Source organism: Theropithecus gelada, unplaced genomic scaffold (assembly GCF_003255815.1).
Source record: "Theropithecus gelada isolate Dixy unplaced genomic scaffold, Tgel_1.0 HiC_scaffold_15989, whole genome shotgun sequence".
Classification (NCBI taxonomy): Eukaryota; Metazoa; Chordata; class Mammalia; order Primates; family Cercopithecidae; genus Theropithecus; species Theropithecus gelada.
Window position 1 is genome coordinate 630,349 of NW_020257756.1, and position 19,118 is coordinate 649,466.

The 19,118-nt window shown below is 39.6% G+C and overlaps 2 protein-coding genes across 4 annotated transcripts in view; one reads left to right on the plus strand and one right to left on the minus strand.

The window, feature by feature from the left end:
* The window catches only part of LOC112617282 (interleukin-1 receptor-associated kinase 4), a 33,950-nt gene extending 30,085 nt beyond the window's left edge, over window positions 1–3,865 (minus strand). Inside the window, exons 1-2 of the mRNA XM_025374029.1 lie at window positions 3,817–3,865; window positions 1,855–1,902 (exon numbers count right to left, since the gene is read on the minus strand). The gene's annotated coding sequence lies outside the window, so the exon portion shown is untranslated. The remainder of the gene's footprint in view (window positions 1–1,854; window positions 1,903–3,816) is intronic.
* Window positions 3,866–4,014: 149 nt separating this feature from the next.
* The window catches only part of LOC112617297 (pseudouridylate synthase 7 homolog-like protein), a 31,321-nt gene continuing 16,217 nt past the window's right edge, over window positions 4,015–19,118 (plus strand). The window contains exons 1-4 of one of the 3 annotated variants that reach the window (XM_025374056.1): window positions 4,015–4,102; window positions 7,557–8,482; window positions 13,469–13,628; window positions 16,120–16,312. In XM_025374056.1, coding sequence (XP_025229841.1) covers window positions 4,083–4,102; window positions 7,557–8,482; window positions 13,469–13,628; window positions 16,120–16,312 — 1,299 coding nt within the window. In that variant the 5' untranslated portion in view covers window positions 4,015–4,082. Of the gene's footprint in view, window positions 4,140–7,556; window positions 8,483–13,468; window positions 13,629–16,119; window positions 16,313–19,118 lie in introns of all 3 variants that reach the window. The other 2 variants (XM_025374058.1, XM_025374057.1) reach the window with 2 other exon arrangements.

Genomic DNA, 19,118 nt, shown 5'->3' on the forward strand with positions numbered 1-19,118 from the left:
GTTACCTATAGACTCTGCAGTTGCTCTCTTCAAGTTATTTTTCCTTATTAAGATTTCTCTCTACTGTAAGGTACAACATGACTGATGAAGCTAGAAAAGATAGAACTGCTTAGTAGTCTTATAAATTAGAGCTAAATACAAGGAACTGAGGAAAAAACCCAGACTATCTAAAGGCCAGGGATAAATTTGGTAGCTCTCCTGCACCCAGGCTTCCAGCAGAGGTGATGAGTGTAGGGATACTAGGAAAAAGGCCTTCTGCCAACTCTTCCACACATGTGCCCAGAAGTTCAAAATCCCAGAAATTAAAATTTTACTTTAAATGTACATTCATATACCACTCCCAACCACATACTTACAAGAACATAAGCCAAAATATTAACAGTGGTTATCCCTTGGTGATGACTTTTATGATAGTTTTGTTTTCGTTTTGCTTTTCTGAATTTTCAATAATGAAAACACACTGTGCAAAAAAACTTTAAAAGTGTCATCTCTTTCAAACTGTTCAAGATTTACCTTAGTACACTTAGGATTAATACAGGAGGCTTTGCTTACAAATAAATAATTAAATACCTTCATGACTGTTTCGTCTTACCACTAACTCTCATAGTAAAGAAAACCCATTCATATTTTCAAATAAGACAACTCAGACAAGTATAAAAGGTGGGGTGGTGATTGAGAAATATATTAAAATCAGCACCTGCTTATGGAATCCAATGCCTTCCCAAACAAAGTACTATGCCCAAAACAGGAGGGCAAAAGATTCTTGTCAAATGTGTTAATAAAGTTTTAAGACTGCTTCATTAGCACTTTGATCAGAGGAAAAGATTGTGCAGCGGTGGAGGGAAGATGAACTTTGAGGTTGCACAGGCCTAAGTTCTAACTAAAGCCAACTGTGACCAGAGTTAGTAATTATATTTCTCTGGACCTTGCTTTTCTTTATCTGAAAAACAGAGATAGTAATATCTAAGAATTGCTGTAAGAATTAAAATCAACACATGCAAAGGGCCAAATCTTGTCACATAATAGGTGGTCAAAAAAAAAAAAAAGGAGCAATTATTATTTTCTGGCAGAAATTATTCTTATATCACTTTTTTTTTTTTAAAGATATGTGCACAGTTGTATTTAGGTTCAATTTCCAGAACAGTAATGAGGAGCTACTGAAAGGGTACAAATAACAAGTCTGAGAAAATAACTAAGTTTTTGAGATGGTGGCAGTCTTTTTTTTTTTTTTTTTTTTTGAGATGGAGTCTCGCTCCGTCACTCAGGCTGGAGTGCAGTGGCGCCATCTCGGCTCACTGCAAGCTCTACCTCCCGGGTTCACACCATTCTCCTGCCTCAGCCTCCCGAGTAGCTGGGACTACAGGCGCCGCCACCTCGCCCGGCTAGTTTTTTGTATTTTTTAGTAGAGACAGGGTTTCACCGTGTTAGCCAGGATGGTCTCGATCTCCTGACCTTGTGATCCGCCCGTCTCAGCCTCCCAAAGTGCTGGGATTACAGGCTAGAGCCACCGTGCCCGGCCCTGGCAGTCTTATTTGATCAACCATGGTACTTTTAATATATTTATATCCTTTCTAAAATACACTATTTACTTACATATATTCTTAGCAAAATATGCTGTATAACCATTAATCTTTATTTTTAGATACTTTAACATCATCATTATGAACAAAAGCTGGTGAGGCCTTCCAGAGCTATTAAATTAGATAGGGCTGCCTATTACAAACTGGGATATGTGCTGGTGTACCATAAATTAAGCATAACACATCTTTCTTGAACATTGATCCAACACAACAGTAAGTAATTGAAAATGCTTTGCATATATTTAAGAAACAAAATATAATACCACTGACTCACCAAATATTTACTGAGTGTCTACTATGTGCTAGATACTGCTCCAGGCCCCTGGAGATGAAGCATTAGGAAAATTAGAGAAAACACAAACAAACAAACAAAAACCTGAACTCATGGAGTTTATATTCTAATGGAGGAAGGCAGGCAATAAGCAAATAAATAAACTCTATAGTATGTTAGATGGTGCCAGGTGAAATGAAAGAACAAAACGAAACAGAGAAAGGGTTGCAATTATAAATAGGGTAGTCAGAGGAAGCCTCAATAAGGTGTCATTTGATTAAAGGTCAAAAAGAAGGAGAAAGCCAGCCACTGGACCATCTGGGAAAAGTATGCGAACAAAACGCAAACGTAAATGCAAAGGTTGGAAATGGGCCCACTGGGCAACAGCAAGGACACGGTGAGACTGCATAGGAGGGAACAGGCAAGTAGCAGATGAGGTTAGAAAGGTAAAGGGGCCAGGTCTCCAAGGGCCTTAGAGTTTTTGCATTGACTTTGTTTATCCTCTGGGTGAGATGTAGAGGCTGGAAGTTTTGAGAAAAGAAAGACATGCTCTATACTCATGTCTTAGAAGGATACCGGGGCTGCTGGGAGTAAAGGATGTTGGAGTAAGGACAGAGAAGCAAGAAAGAGGCATCTAGGAGAGCCTACCAATAAGCCAGGTGGGAGGGGCTGGAGACTGGGACAAGGGTGGTAGCAGAGCAAGTGCATAAGTCCTAGGATTCTGAGGTGGAGCCAATAGAAAGCTATGTGCTGATGTGGAGAGTGAGAAGACAGCACCAAGGTTTTTGGCATAACCAAGTTTCCCGATATTTACTGAGATGGAGAAAGCTGAGGAAGGAGCATGTTCGGGCTGGAATATCAGAAGGTCAGTTTGGAGACGTAGAAGGCAAACTTCAAACGAACGCTTTGCACGAAAACAGAAGAAATTTGAACTTCCTGATAGCCCTCTTCAAGGACCACTCCAAGAAAGGGAAAAGGCAGATTTTAATATCCTGTGCTTACAAGGGACCTTGGGCAGTTACGTTTTTGAAGCACTAATAGCGCCGTTTCTTTCCATTCTAAATGCTCAAAGTGCTTTCTCGCTTTCCCAGGGTTTGCTTTTTTTTTTCTTTTTTCTTTTGAGACGTCGTCTCCCTCTGTTGCCTAGGGTGGAGTGTAGTGGTGCGATCTTGGCTCACTGCAAGCTCCGCCTCCCGGGTTCAAGCGATTCTCCTGCCTCAGCCCCTGGAGTAGCTGGGATTACGGGCGCCCGCCACCATGTCAGCTAATTTTTGTATCTTAGTAGAGACGGGGTTTCACCATGTTGGCTAGGCTGGTCTCGAACTCCTGACCTCAAGTGATCCGCCCGCCTCAGCCTCCCAAAGTGCTGGGATTACAGGCATGAGCCACCGCACCTGGACAGGGTTTGCTTTTATCCCTTTGTCTCTCTCTGGCTTCCAAGCTGACAGGTACACTTTTTCCCCTATCTGCGAATGTACTCATCTGATCCCATAAGCCCCCTCCACTTTCTAATTCCCTGGAAGCTTGGAGGCCGGAGAAACAAGCGAATTACAATCGTGTGGAGGCTCCGCGAGCTGTCGGAGCCACAGGCATCTGTCAGGTGCTGGCCTGACTTCCTGGTTCTGGGGAAGATTCTTCATTTCGCAATCGGGCTCACGGAACCCAGGGCCTGGGAGGTGAGAAACTTGAGGTCCGACTGCGCCCCAGAACAGCTGAGTGATGTCCCTCCAAGCCTCAGGCTCTTTCTCAGGGCCGACGAACTTCTTGATTCCCGGGGACCTACCCAAGTCTTTCTTCTGGAGTAAGCTCTGTCCACGGAACCCACTTCCTCTCTAACTTTTCTCACGGATGATAGAGATTTCCGTTCCGCAACCTACCACAGCAACCCTGGGGCAGAGGTGCCAAGACCTGGAAGCGGACCTCGGACGACCTTTGACCGAGGCATGAAGGCGGGGAATGCCTTACCTGCCCGGGAGCGGGCTGCTGAAGCCAGCGACAGAAGAACCAGCCGAACCAGGAAGCGCCGCGGAGGGGCGGGGCCAACCCGGCAGGCCCCTCCCCACTTCCCCGATGGCTTCATCTTGGCGCCTTCAGGCGGCTACACAAAGTGAGAAACTCCGTGTCTTGCGTAGGGCGCATCTTTACGTGGGCGCCTGCCCCTTTAATTACGCCCCTGTCGGAGGCTGAAACGCTTAAGGCTTCCGGGCATGCGCACAGCGTTGTGCAAATGAATGCTTGCCACTGAACCGAGGTAGATCGGGTCGAGCTTCTTGCGCGATGGTGGGCTTGTATGCGGGGGGGTGACGAGATTGGCATTGAACGATCCATACCCTTTGCTCCCAAAGAAGGGTGACGTGGGCTAGGGTCGCGCCTTTGGACAGGCAGAGTTAGGGGAGGGAGAAGAAACAGGTAGAGTTGCTGGCCTTGTCGGGGACACTTTTGGACGTGCTGGAGGGCAGCGACGCCCTAGTTCTGCGAAGTTAAGTAGCTTCTGCAGGACTGGGTTCAGTATCTCTAATACCTTCTCAGGATCCCTCTTCAGCCAACGAATTCCTCACACGGGCCAAGCAAACTACTCCCCCCCGGCCCCCCCGCCCCCGGCACCCCGCTCCACACTGTCATGAGCAGTCTCTGTTGAATGGGAACACTGCACCTTCAGGCTTAACGCCATGTGGGCTCCTTTGCTGCCCTCCGGTTCGGTTCCACTCTTTTACCAGAATGCTGGAATTACATTCTCCCCAAGTTTCCCTACCTGTTTCACTTGCTTAGAATGTCTATCTTTCTCCATTTTTCTGGGAGAAAGAAAAGATTATTCTTTCAGAGCCAATCCCTACAGCTATGTTCTTGACCATGCTGTTTTGTTTTTCAACTCCTCTAACTGTTACTCCGTCGGATACATCCTGCTCATTTCCATCAGAATCATCTTACTAAAGCCTGTTTTGGGATTGTGTCCCTTTTCTATTCAAACACTAACAGCCATCCATTGACCACCGAATAGATTCTAAGTCCTTGTCAGGGCATTCAACATCTTCCATAATCTGGTACGAACTCAGCTGCATTTTCCAGCACAGTACTCTCCCTGCCTCCCCATCCCCACTGCTCTGTATCTGGACTGTTTGTTTTTCTCTCACACGTTGCATGTTTTGTTTGTACATTACTTGTGAGGTCACTGCCTCATTTCTATCTCTTGAACTATTGGAGGACTTAGATGGCCACTTCTTGCATTATGCCTCTCCTAATTATCTTCCACTTCACTCCTACAGCACTTATTTTGTACTAGCTTTTTCATTTATTTAACAATAGTATTTATTGCAGACCTACCATGTGCTTGACACTGTTCAAAATATGGGATCATCAGTAGTAAATAAGGCAGACAAGCTTACTCCTCACGTGGAACTAACATTCTCTTTGGAGGAGATAAACAATAAATAATAAAGAAAAACTTTACCTAGAACTGCTATGCAGAAAATTAAATAGGGTTTTGTGAAAGAATCACTTGCTGGGCGCGGTGGCTCACGCCGGTAATCCCAGCACTTTGGAAGGCAGAGGCGGGTGGATCACAAGGTCAGGAGTTTGGGACCAGCCTGGCCAGTATGGTGAAAACCCGTCTCTACTAAAAAAATACAAAAATTAGCCAGGCGTGGTGGCGCGTCCCTGTAGTCCCAGCTACTCCGGAGGCTGAGACAGGAGAATCGCTTGAACTCGGGAGGCAGAGGTTGCAGTGAGCCGAGATCGCGCCACTGCACTCCAGTCCGGAGACAGAGTGAGACTTTGTGTCAAAAAAAAAATCACTTGCAGGTTCCTGTAGATTATTGGCCAGGAAAAACTTCTCTGAGGGCATGAATCCTAAAAGATGCAGCTATATGGTTGGGGAGGGAACAATTTAGACAACAGGAACAGTTAGCACAAAAGTACTAAAGAAGGCCAGAGTAGCTGGAGTATAGTGGGTAATGGGGGTAAAGGTACAAAAAAATTTGGAAAATAAACAGGGTACCTAATCTTAGACGTCCTTGGAAGCCAGGGTAAGTAATTTGGATTGTATTGCAAATGTGATTAGAGGGTTTTAAACTGGATTGTGATATGATTTAATTTACCTTTTAAGACACCATTCTGGCTGGTTTGTGGGCTAGTTGTAGAAGCAGGAGTTAGGGGCCTTCACAACAACTAAAACTTTTTGGAATGGAAGTATTAAAGTAGGTGTGATGAAGGACAGTGGGAGTGATAAAAATCAGATGCTTAAGGTTAATGCAGTTTTTGGAGATGAGAAAGTCAAAGTTATGACCATGACAGTGGATGACCAAGATGAAGTAGAGGTGTGAGGTTGAGGTTGAGATTGAGGACTTGAGGGTCCAAGACATTGAATGGATGATCCATATAGATGATCATGAAAATCATGTTGCATAAGAAGGTAGTGAGCCAGAGATCAGTGAATGAAGCAGAGTTGTCTGGGGATCCGAGAGAGTATGACAGCAGATGGTAAAGCCCAATAGCAGGCTCTTCAAAAGAATTGGTTTTTTGGAAGTAGTAGAGGAAGAAATGGCTTGCAAGGAACAGTAACAAACGTAGAACAATATTTACAGCCTCCAGGTCCTAAGGTAGATGGGTGGGAAAGAAAAAATAGCCCTCACTTGAGAGGACTAAGGAAGAAGCAGCCTGAAAAAATAGCCAGCTTTCAATTAGGGCAAGAAAGTGAGGGAACTGTACAGGAAATTAAGTAATTAAGGAAAATAAATATATCTTATATTTTCCTTAGGAAATTAGGATATGGAGAATTTGTTGTGATTTCTATATGGCATGATTGAAAGGATTGAGAAGGGATGTGATTTGCTAAATTGGTTCAGAATAGTAGAATACATTATAGATATGAGATGATGGTCCAGATGATGATAAATTACTTGGAGAATGTGGGTAAACACAGAACTCAGTAGTAGGGGGGCCCCTGGGCAATTTATCTTTCCTGCAGCTCCATATCGTATGGTAGCCATGGGTTTGTGTGAAAGGTGAGAGATCAGAGTACTATTCTCTTGCGTAGTGTTCCCAGGAAGCTCTGTAAGGTTTCTTCAGTCTGATGCCAATGATATAGTTAGAACTTTCCTCTGGGTCAACCTTGAAAGCTTCTATTTGTCCTAATGGGGGCATTAGAGAAGGCCCAGGACTGACTTAATCCTACCTTGAAATAAAATCAAATCACAAATTTGTATTTATAACTTCATTTACCCATCAGTTTTCCTATTGTCTTCTTGTCACCTCTCCTGTCACTAACCACTAATAATGTAAGAAAACTTAGCCACATATTCTCTGGAATTAGCTGGAGATTTTAGACTCCAGGAATGGAATTTGGACAAATCTTTGTTTTATAGTCCTGTGTTCTCACCTCTTCTTGTGGGCCTACAAATGATATTTTTAAGATAAACTTAAAATTGACTCATTTTAATCCTGGATAATAGGTACAAATCTGGAGTGAGTGAAGATACAAGTTAACAAATCTTTAGCTATACCAGAAATAGTTTGCCTATTATTTCAGCTTGGTATAGGAGAGTCAAAGTACACAGGATGTACATATAGTTATAAATTCACGATGCCATTTAAGAAGACTCAGGATTAAAAGAGAGACAGAATTAACTAAATCCTGCAAACCTATTCCTATCTGGTCATCCATAATTTCTCTTTCTGTTAACTAACCACCTCTTTGTTTTGTTTTTTAGGCATTATTATAGAAGAATGGAAGAAGATACAGATTATAGAATCAGGTTTAGTTCTTTGTGTTTCTTTAATGATCATATTGGATTTCATGGCACTATAAAAAGCTCACCAAGTGACTTTATTGTTATTGAAATTGATGAACAGGGACAGTTAGTTAATAAGACCATCAATGAGCCTATTTTCAAGATTAGTGAAATACAACCTGAGCCAAATAATTTTCCCAAAAAAACAAAACTAGATCTCCAAAATCTGTCCTTTGAAGATGGAAGAAACCAAGAAGTTAATACTTTGGTTAAGTACACTGATGGTGACCAAAATCATCCGTCTGGTTCAGAAAAGGAAGATACTATCAGTGATGGAACTTCCAAATGTGAAGAAAAAGCTGATGTTTTAAGCTCCTTTTTAGATGAAAAAACTCATGAGTTACTGAATAATTTTGCCTGTGATATAAAAGAGAAGTGGCTTTCTGAAACAGAGCTAATTGGACTACCTCTTGAATTCTCAATAGGCAGAATCCTTGACAAAAACCAGAGGGCTAGTTTACATAGTGCCATTAGGCAGAAATTTCCATTTTTAATAACTGTAGGAAAAAACAGTGAAATTGTTGTAAAACCAAATCTTGAGTATAAAGAACTTTGTCATTTGGTATCTGAAGAGGAAGCATTTGACTTTTTTAAATATTTGGATGCGAAGAAAGAAAATTCCAAATTTACCTTTAAACCTGATGCAAACAAAGACCACAGAAAAGCTGTCCACCATTTTGTCAACAAAAAGTTTGGAAACCTTGTGGAAACCAAATCTTTTTCTGAAATGAATTGCAGTACTGGTAATCCGAATGTGGTGATAACAGTAAGATTTCGGGAAAAAGCACACAAGCGTGGGAAAAGGCCTCTTCCTGAATGCCAAGAAGGGAATGTTATTTATACAGGTAATTTAATAAATAATCATCCATTTTCTTGGATAAACTTAGTTAAATTTAAAATTGTGAAAATGAATTGAATAGACTTGGCTAGAGAGATTGCAAAGAATACATGCTTTACCTTTAGGGAGGGGAACTGCTGATAAGCAATTTAAGCAACTCTAGGAATTCTTATTTATTCTGTTACTTACTGGAAGATGATAAAACCTTTGAAATTACACTGAATTTAAAAATTAGCCTTACTGATAACCTAGGCATTTATATTAGACTATTCACAAATGTCTAAAGTTGAATCAGTTGGTTTGTGTTTAATAAGTTTTATTGAAGGTAAATCTTGATTTCATATTTTGGAAGTAATCTCAATTAAAATTAAGTTTTTAGAGATAAGAAGAATATATTTACTGTGCTTGGGAAAGTGAAGAGATACTTTGTAATCCAAAACAAATTATATTTCCCTACCTTGGGTAGGGAACCTGAAAACTTGGTCCTGCTGGTCATCTAGACAAGATGTTCTGAAACTTTAGCATGCATATAATCATCAAAAGGTCTTGTTAAAACAGATTTCACAGCCCCATTCTCAGTTTCTGATTCTGGGGCTTTCACAAATTTCCAGACTCTTTTTTCCCTGGTCTGCTACATTTTGAGAATCACTGTTTTAGGGTCTGTGTTTAATTCCCAGGGTGGCTGGAACTGATGAATTCTCACTATAAAAGTCCAGCTGACTAGGTTTCACTGGCCTCAATTCCTCTTGAAGGATGGGAACTGTTTCAGATGATCATATTTAATAAATTAGAGTTTGAACCTTGGAACTATGTGGGTTTGATTTGATATTATGACTTTTAGTTCACAAAAAGACTTATGAAATTTTTAATGTCTTTAAGATTTGATTTCATAAATGTGAAAATGGGAAGAATAATACCATGGGCAAGTTACTTAATAATTCATAACTTTTGGTTGTACTTGAAAAATGGGGTAATAGGAAAGCCTGACATACAATTATATTCTAAGGATTAAATGAAATAATGAGGCCGGGCGCGGTGGCTCAAGCCTGTAATCCCAGCACTTTGGGAGGCCGAGACAGGTGGATCACGAGGTCAGGAGATCGAGACCGTCCTGGCTAACACGGTGAAACCCCGTCTCTACTAAAAAATACAAAAAAAAAAAACTAGCCGGGCAAGGTGGCGGGCGCCTGTAGTCCCAGCTACTCGGGAGGCTGAGGCAGGAGAATGGCGTGAACCCGGGAGGTGGAGCTTGCAGTGAGCTGAGATCCGGCCACTGCACTCCAGCCTGGGCAACAGAGTGAGACTCCGTCTCAAAAAAAAAAAAAAAAAAAAAAATAGAAATAATGAAATTGTTTACTATGTAATAGTTACTTAATATTAGGCATATAGTAAGTGTTAACAGATATATCCATTTTGAAGGAAAAACAACACTAGCTTTACACGTAGAAAGAGGAATTGCTGGTGAGTGATTTAAGCAGCTCTAGGAATTTTTATTTATCTTATACTACTTGAAATTCTAACAATATTAATTTGGGTTAATGAGTAAAAAAATTATAGAACTTTATATATTAGTTTAAATTCGTTTTTCTAAAGTTGTGAATAGTTGGAGGCATATGTTAAAAGGAGTGATGGTTCAAAAAACCTTTTATTTTTTATTTTAAATTATGTTAAAATATACATAACATAAAGTGTACCATCTTAATCATTTTTAAGTATCAGTGGCATTGAGGACATTCACATTGTTGTACATCTATCACCTCCATTCATCTCCAGAATTTTTTCACCATCCCAAACTAAAACTCCATATTTATTAAACAATCCCTCCTCCTCTCCAGCTCTGAAAAATGGGAACTACCATTTTTCATTCTGTCTGTACGGATTAGACAGCTCTAGGTATCTCATAGAAGTGGAATCATACAGTATTTGTCTTTTTGTAATGGGCTTATTTCACTTAGTATGTTTTTGACATTCATCCTTGTTGTAGCACGTGTTAGAATTTCCTTCCCTTTTAAGGCTGAATAATACCCCATGGTAGGTGTATGCCACATTTTGTTTACCCATTCGTCTGCCAGTGGATGGGATATAATGGTCAATAAAGCACACATGATATTTGCTTTGGAAGCATTCAGCCTTGGAACTTGGAAAGAATTTGAGGGAGAATGTGGATGTGAGATGACTTCTGAGGCTACGTCACGAAAGTATTACACTTCTTGTCATGTTCTTGGATTGCTCATTCTGGGGAAAGCTAGCTACTGTACTGTGAGGATACTCAAACAGCCCTTTGAACAGGAACTATAGCTTCATGCCGATAGCCAGTACCAACCTTCCAGCCATGTGAATGAGCCCCCTTTGGAAATGGATCCTCCACTTTCTTTCAGGCTTTTAAATAACTGCAGCCCTAGCCACATCTAACTGCATGCAACCTCAGGAGAGCCTGAACTAGAATCACCAAACCAAAGTGTTCTTGAAGTCCTGATCCACAGAAACTATAGGCAATACATGAATATTGTAAGCCACTAAGATTTGAGGTGACTTGTTACGTAACAATAAATAATACATAGCATTTAACCCTGGACATGCACAAATTACTGATCAGCAACAAACTCAAGGAACCACTTATGTAGATTTCTGGAACTCCTCTACAAAGCTTTGTCTTACTCTCCCTGTGAATTCTCTTTGTCTTACTCTCCCTGTGAATTCCAGCCCACTCAGCCTTCCTGAATTCCAATATCTACCCTCTTAACTCAGCAGAACTCCTGTGCTCTACCTGGATTCTGTCTGTGCTATGTTCCAGAATGTACTTCTAGGCAAAAAATTAGAGTATTTTAGGACTCCTCTCATTTTTCTTTTCTTTTCTTTTAGATTACAGTTTTGTGGTACTTATTCTCCAGTCTCTAAAAATGGCTGTTTCATATATTTTGTTCAGTTTTCTATTTGTTTACAGTGGGAGGTCATCTGGTATCAGTTATCCCAACATGGCTCAAAGTGCAAGTCTCTAAAATTGAATTTTAAAATTCAGTATAATTGACTTTCTTTTTAAATATGTAATTGTTCCAAGTAATTAAGAAAATGTTATAAATCTTATACATTAAACTTATACATTTAGTGAGCCTTAAGATTTTGTAAATGTTCCCATTTTGCTTACTAACTTAAATAAGATTCAATGTAAAAAGACGAATGTAAATCAATTAAATATTTTAAATTGGAACTACAAGTTTCATTCTCTTAAACATTCAAGTGCATAAACTTTTATGTAGATACAGATTAATATTAACACAATATCATGGATTTGATCCTCTTAAATATATTTCTATACTAAATTCTAAATCTTTATGGGTGAAAAAAATGCTTATCCACCTAGGCTACTATCAGCAACAAACTGATATCTCAAACAAGTTGGGAATTTCTTTTAAATTGCTGAACTTTTTGAATGACATGTCCAAAATTGTCAGGGCGAACGGCTGCTGCCGTTGGACCTTCAAGAATGCATAGAAGTAAGACAAATAATAAATGGAAGGAACATATTTTATTTTACAATTTTTATTTTAGTTTCAGGGGTACATGTGCAGGTTTGTTACAAGGGTATATTGTGTGATGCTGAGATTTGGGATAGATTGAACCCATCACCCAGGTAGTGAGCATAGTACCCAATAGGTAGTTTTTCAGCCCTATGCCCTCCCTCCCTCCTACCTCTTATATACCCCAGTGTCTGTTGTTTCCATTTTTATGTACATGTGTACCCAGTGTTTAGCTCCTACTTATAAGTGAGAACATGCAGCATTTGGTTTTCCGTTCCTTTGTTAATTCACTTAGGATAACGGCCTCTAGCTGCATCCATGTTGCTGCAAAGGGCATGATTTTGTTCTTTTTTGCTGTGTAGTATTTCATGGTGTGTATGTACCACTTTTTTTTTCTTTGAGACAGGGTCTCACTCTTTCACCCAGGCTGGAGTGCAGTGGCACCATAGTGGCTTGCTACAGCCTCAACCTCCTAGGCTCAAGCAGTCTTCCCACCTCAGCCTCCTGGGTAGCTGTGATGATAGGTATGTGCTACCACACCTAGCTAACTTTTTAATTTTTCGTAGAGATGGGGTCTCCATATGTTGCTCGGTCTGGTCTTAGATTGTTTGCTCTTGGAATCTTTCTGCCTCAGCCTCCCAGAGTGCTGTGATTACAGGCATCATCTACTGTACCCAGCCACATTTTCTTTATTGAATCCACTGTTGTTGGGCACTTAGGTTAATTCCATATCTTTATATTCTGAATAGTGCTGCAATGAACACACAAGGGGAACTCATGTTTTAGAGGACTGAAATGTACGAAAATACAAAACTGTTGAAGGCTCTAGTTAATCCAGGGATTACAAGAAGTTCTCTGTGGCAGGGTTATAGGATATATGAAGGGAAGTGGTACACTTGGAGACTGGAAAGGTAGATTTGGGCCAGATATGAATACCAAATTAAGGAATTTGGATTTTTTTTGCCTGTAAGCCTTCAATGAGCCAACCAACAGTTTAAAAATAACAGCTGAAATCGATCATGCTGATTTTATATTTTCATTAAAAAATACTCCTTACAGCTGGGTACGGTGGCTCACTCCTGTAATCCCAGCACTTTGGGAGGCAGAGGTGGGTGGATCACGAGGCCAAGAGATCGAGACCATCCTGGCCAACATGGGGAAACCCCATTCCTACTAAAAATACGAAAATGAGCTGGGCGTGGTGGCATTTGCCTGTAGTCCCAGGTACTGGGGAAGCTGAGGCAGGAGAATTGCTGGAACCCGGGAGGCGGAGGAGTGAGCCTAGATCACGCCCCTGGACTCCAGCCTGGTGACAGAGTGAGACTTCGTCAAAAACAAAACAAAACAAAACAAAACAAAAAAAACCCAACTCCTTACATTAATAGTTCGATTCATTATACTAATCTGTTAACTAAGAATGTAATTGATATATGGTAGCTGCTTTTTTTGTGATCTAAGATTTTTTTTTGTTTCAGCTTTTACCCTACGAAAGGAAAACCTGGAAATGTTTGAAGCAATTGGTTTTTTAGCTATCAAACTTGGTGTTATTCCTTCGGATTTTAGTTATGCAGGCCTTAAAGACAAGAAAGCCATCACCTATCAAGCAATGGTTGTTAGAAAAGTGACTCCAGAGAGGTAATAAGATATTACTTTATAAGACTGAACTTTGGTCGGGCGCAGTGGCTCACGCCTGTAATCCCAGCACTTTGAGAGGCCAAGGTGGGCGAATCACGAAGTCAGGAGATCGGTACCATCCTGGCTAATACGGTGAAACCCCGTCTCTACTAAAAATACAAAAAATTAATTAGCCGGGCGTGGTGGCGGGCACCTGTATTCCCAGCTACTCGGGAGGCTGAGGCAGAATGGCGTGAACCTGGGAGGCAAAGCTTGCAGTGAACCGAGATCGCGCCACTGCACTCCAGCTTGCGTCTCAAAAAAAAAAAAAAAAAAAAAAAAAACCAGACTGAATTTTACTTTCATACTTCATCCAATAAATACGTATAAGATCAAAAGCTCTGAATAATACTGGGAGCATATTAACCTCACTATTAATATTCACCAATTACATACTTATTGAACAGCACATTCTGTATTCATAATTGTCTTCTAAATAGAGATATGTCTTAAGTTTACATTGAAAATATAGGAAGTTTTAGAATGGAAACTTTGAGAAGTGGAAGATTTGAATTGTCTAAATTGTTTCTAAACATCCTGTACTGTATTCAAATATGCATTTATATTCAGAAAAGCACCTTATAAATCATGTTTTCCTAATTAATTATATTATGCCTTTATTATCATAGATCCTTACATTTAAAATCCTTGTTAAATGAATGTAAAGTACTCAAATTTAGCCTCCGTCAGCTTAATCAAATTTTATGCATTTTTTTGTAACTATAAAAGACATATATTTATTGTGGAAATAGAAAAAAGTTTTTTAAAAATGAAGTTACTAGTAAGCCTACTACTCAGAAATAACTACAACAGGCTGGGCATGATGGCTCACGCTTGTACTCCCAGCACTTTGAGAGACTGAGGCGGGCGGATCACTGGAGGTTAGGAGTTGGCCTGGCCAAAATGGCGAAACCCCCTCTCTACCAAAAATATAAAAAATTAGCCGGATGTAGTGGCATGTGTCTGTAATCCCAGCTACTTGGGAGGCTGAGGCAGGTGAATTGCTTGAACTGGGAGGTGGGAGTTGCAGTGAGCGGGTTTCATGCCACTGCACTCCAGCCTGGGCCGCAGAGTGAGACTCTGTCTCAAAAAAATAAATAAAAATAAAAATAAATAACTGCAATAACATTTTTCTCTATTTCTTTCTAGACCCTTTTCAGAGACTACATCACACAGAAACTTTTTTTTATTATTTATTATTTATTATTTTTTTGAGATGGAGTTTCACCCATGTTGCCCAGGCTGGAGTGCAGTGGCCGGATCTCAGCTCATTGCAAGCTCTGCCTCCCAGGTTCACGCCATTCTCCTGCCTCAGGCTCCCGAGTAGCTGGGACTACAGGCGCCCGCCACCTTGCCCGGCTAATTTTTTTTTGTATTTTTAGTAGAGACGGGGTTTCACCGTGTTAGCCAGGATGGTCTCGATCTCCTGACCTTGTGATCCACCCGTCTCGGCCTCCCAAAGTGCTGGGATTACAGGCTTGAGCCACCGCGCCCGGCCTAATTTCCTTAAGATAAACTTCAAAACGTGAAAAATTGGGTCAAAATTCAGCCTAATTAATGTAATATCAATATGTTAATTCTTAGTTAACACATGTGTAAGTATCCACTATATGCAAGTAGACTCTTCTGAGTGCTTCTAAGCTCTTATATGGGGGACAAAAAAAAAAAAAAAAAGTATTTGAGTTTGCTTTTGTGGTCGAGAAGTGCAGGATAGGGCAGAAAGAAGGACTTTAGATGTTAAAATGTATTTAAGATGAAAGCTCCCCTCTTAGAAGGAGAGATTACTTTAAATTAGCTTATGAGTCTGGAATTTTAATTACACTTCAAGTAATAGTAAAATTTTAGCAGATTCAGAAAACTGGAGATATATTTGTGGGGCAGTAAACTCAATAGTCTGTCACATATATAATTCCTGTAAGGAGTATGGAAACTATGGCTATAAAGGAAATTTTATATCAGCCGTTATAGGGTCATACAAGTTACTCTAAAAATATTGAAAATATTAATTCTTTAGATGTTGGGAAAAATTGAAAGTTTGTGTAAGGAAGTAGTCAGAGCAGAATTTCAGGAAAATCCTCTGGTGCCAGTGATTTTTCTTGGTAATGTTGGGGAAAGAGACTGAGAAGGAAAGGAGCAGAGTTGGGGACAGGAAGATTGGGAGAACTGCTAGGAGGTTCTGTCACTCAAGCTAAGAAGTTAGAAGGCCTACATAGGAAGAATGATAATGTTAGTAATATATGTTCAAGTTTTTAAAATAATTCTGTTAATGTAATCCTATAATAATGGGTATTAAGCACACATTTGGTGAAATAACATAAACTTTAGAATATGCTAAAAAATTTGTATTAGTATTCTCATAAGGTGTTGCTTGGCTACTGCCATTTAAAACCTTATTTTAAAGTAATTTTTAAATGTAAAATTTAACTGACTTTATATGATTTATTACTTACAGGTTGAAAAATATTGAAAAAGAAATTGAAAAGAAAAGAATGAATGTCTTTAATATTCGGTCTGTAGATGATTCCCTGAGACTTGGTCAGCTCAAAGGAAATCACTTTGATATTGTGATTAGAAATTTAAAAAAACAAATAAATGATTCTGCAAACCTGAGAGAGAGAGTTATGGAAGCAATAGAAAATGTTAAGGTAAGAAAACTTAATTTTAAAAGAGTATCCAGGGAAATCTTCATAGTCTCTTTCTCTACATTGAGGCAAGAGGGGAATCTTCTTTTTCTTTTGTACCTTTTTATGGGATTTTTAAACACGATAATTATTTTTTAAAGTGATAAATAAGGCCATTTGGCTTATATTTTACTTTCAGCTTGATACATTTTTGTATTTAAACAAAACAAAATATGTAAACATGATTTTAAAAATGCAGGATATGGCATCCTTCAGAGAAGAGGGGACAATCTACATTCATAAGAGATTTTTTAAAGCATCTGCTATATAGAGCAGTATTTAGTCAGGGGAATTTATTTTTTGGAAATTTTGATGTATACACATTATAAATCATACACACTGTATTAGTCCATTCTCACATTGCTAAGTAAGGACATACCTGAGACTGATTAATTTATGAAGGAGAGAGGTTCAGTTGACTCACAGTTCAGCATGGCTGGGGAGGCCTCAGGAAACTTATAATCATGGTGGAAAGGGAAGCAAACACATCCTTCTTCCTATGGTGGCAGGAAGGAGAAGTGCCAAGCAAAGGAGGAAAAGCCCCTTATAAAACCATCAAATATTGTGAGAACTCACTCACTATCATGAGAATAGCATGGGAGTAACAGTCTCTATGATTCAGTCCCACTGGGTCTCTCCCATGCCACGTGGGGATTATGGAAACTAAAATTCAAGATGAGATTTGGGTGGGAACACAGCCAAACCATATCATAAACTTTATGTTTTATGGTAAAAAATTACTTAGCATAAGTTTCTAAATGACATTTTCCAGACATTTAAATATACACATACAACGATAGCCTTCAAGACCAAATCATCTGAGATCATCTAGACATCAGCAAAGTTTATACTCTAATGGGCCAGATAATAAATATTTTTGACCTTTTAGACATATAGTTCCTCTTGCAACTAATCTACTGCCATTGTATGGAAGCAGCCACAGACAATATATAAGTGAACGAACATGGCTGTGTTCCAATAAAACTTTGTTTACAAAAACAGGTGTTGGACTAGGTTTCATTTGTGGGCTGTAGTAGTTTGCTAACTCCTGATGTAGATGAGTAGTTCTCAACCTGAGGAGCTTTCAAAAAGTTTCACCCATTGTTCTCTACTCCTGAACCAATTAAAAAAGAACATTTGGGGATGCAGGTTGGGCATTAATACTTATTTTTAAAAAACTTCTTAGGTGACTCTACTTTAGAGCCAATACCGAGAAACACTGATTCAAGTTTCTGACCACAAAGACCTTTTTACACAGTTTTATACCTCTCCAACAGGAAAACAAGCAAACAAAAGCTGGTTATTTATCTGCCTTGTAGTTAGGAAAATATCTTCCAACTAAAGATCTTTTAAATCCAGCACTTTCATCTGTATATGGAAGTTATCTGATTGTATACTCATTATATGTTGTGTTAGTTCGTTCTCATGCTGCTATGAAGAAATACCCGAGACTGGGCAATTTATAAAGAAAAGTGGTTTAATTGACTCACAGTTCCATGTAGGTGGGGAGGCCTCAGGAAACTTACAATCATGGCAGAAGGCACCTCTTCACAGGGTGACAGGAGAGAGAATGAATGCCAGCAGGGGAAATGCCAGATACTTATAAAATGATCAGATCTCGTGAGAACTCACTATCATGAGAACAGCATGGGGGAAAACCGACCCCATATTCAATTACTTCCCACCGGGTCCTTCCCATGACATGTGGGGATTGTGGGGATTACAATTCAAGATGAAATTTGGTGAGGACACAGCCAAACCATATCATATGTTATTTTACCTTTGTTTTCCTTGACCCACCTAAAATTCTACTTTTTTTTCCTCAAAAACTCTTACTAAAATGATATATTTTTAAAAAGATAGAAGTTTCTTTGAACTCTGATAGCATTTATTACCTGTCTTTCATTTGTTATGTATGAATATACAGCTGCCTATTACAAAATTCCCATTAGAAACAATCTTAGTTTTAGCGAACTTCCATTGGTTCTCATGATGTGAGAAAGGAATTGAGAAACCCTGAAAATAAGTCTTTGAAGTTTTGTTTCAAGGGGTTATATCTCTGTTATAAACCTTTTGTTATATCTAATTACTTTGAAGGGTTACTTTAAAACTCTTCTGGTTATTCTAGGACATTATCTGATGTTATTTTTTCAAATTTGAAATAATTAAAAATATTTATGAGATTTAATTAAGGGAGTACTTATTTTATCTGCGGTTAATTTTTTTTTTTTTTTGAGACGGAGTCTCACTCTGTTGCCCAGGCTAGAGTGCAGTGGCGCGATCTTGGCTTACTGCAAGCGCCACCTCCTGGGTTCAAGCCATTCTCCTGCTTCAGCCTCCCGAGTAGCTGGGACTGCAGGCGCCCACCACCATGCCTGGCTAATTTTTTGTATTTTTAGTAGAGACGGGGTTTCACCATGTTAGCCAGGATGGTCTCCATCACCTGACCTCGTGATCCGTCCGCCTTGGCCTCCCAAAGTGCTGGGATTACAGGAGTGAGCCACCGTGCCCGAACTGCAATTAATTTTTTAAATGACATGAGATAATGACATGCTTTTGTACCATGCTGACAACAAATTGGCTCAGCATCTTTTACTAAAAAATTCTTGAGTTGGTATTCAATAATAATTGTTGACTGAATAAATGCATACTCTCCTCATGAAGTAAGTGGGGAGGACTCTTTTGTGTTTCAAGAAATTGTCTGGGCCTGGTATTTTCTTTCTGAGCACATGTTTAATGACTGACCAATTTCTTTAATGGTTGCAGTAGT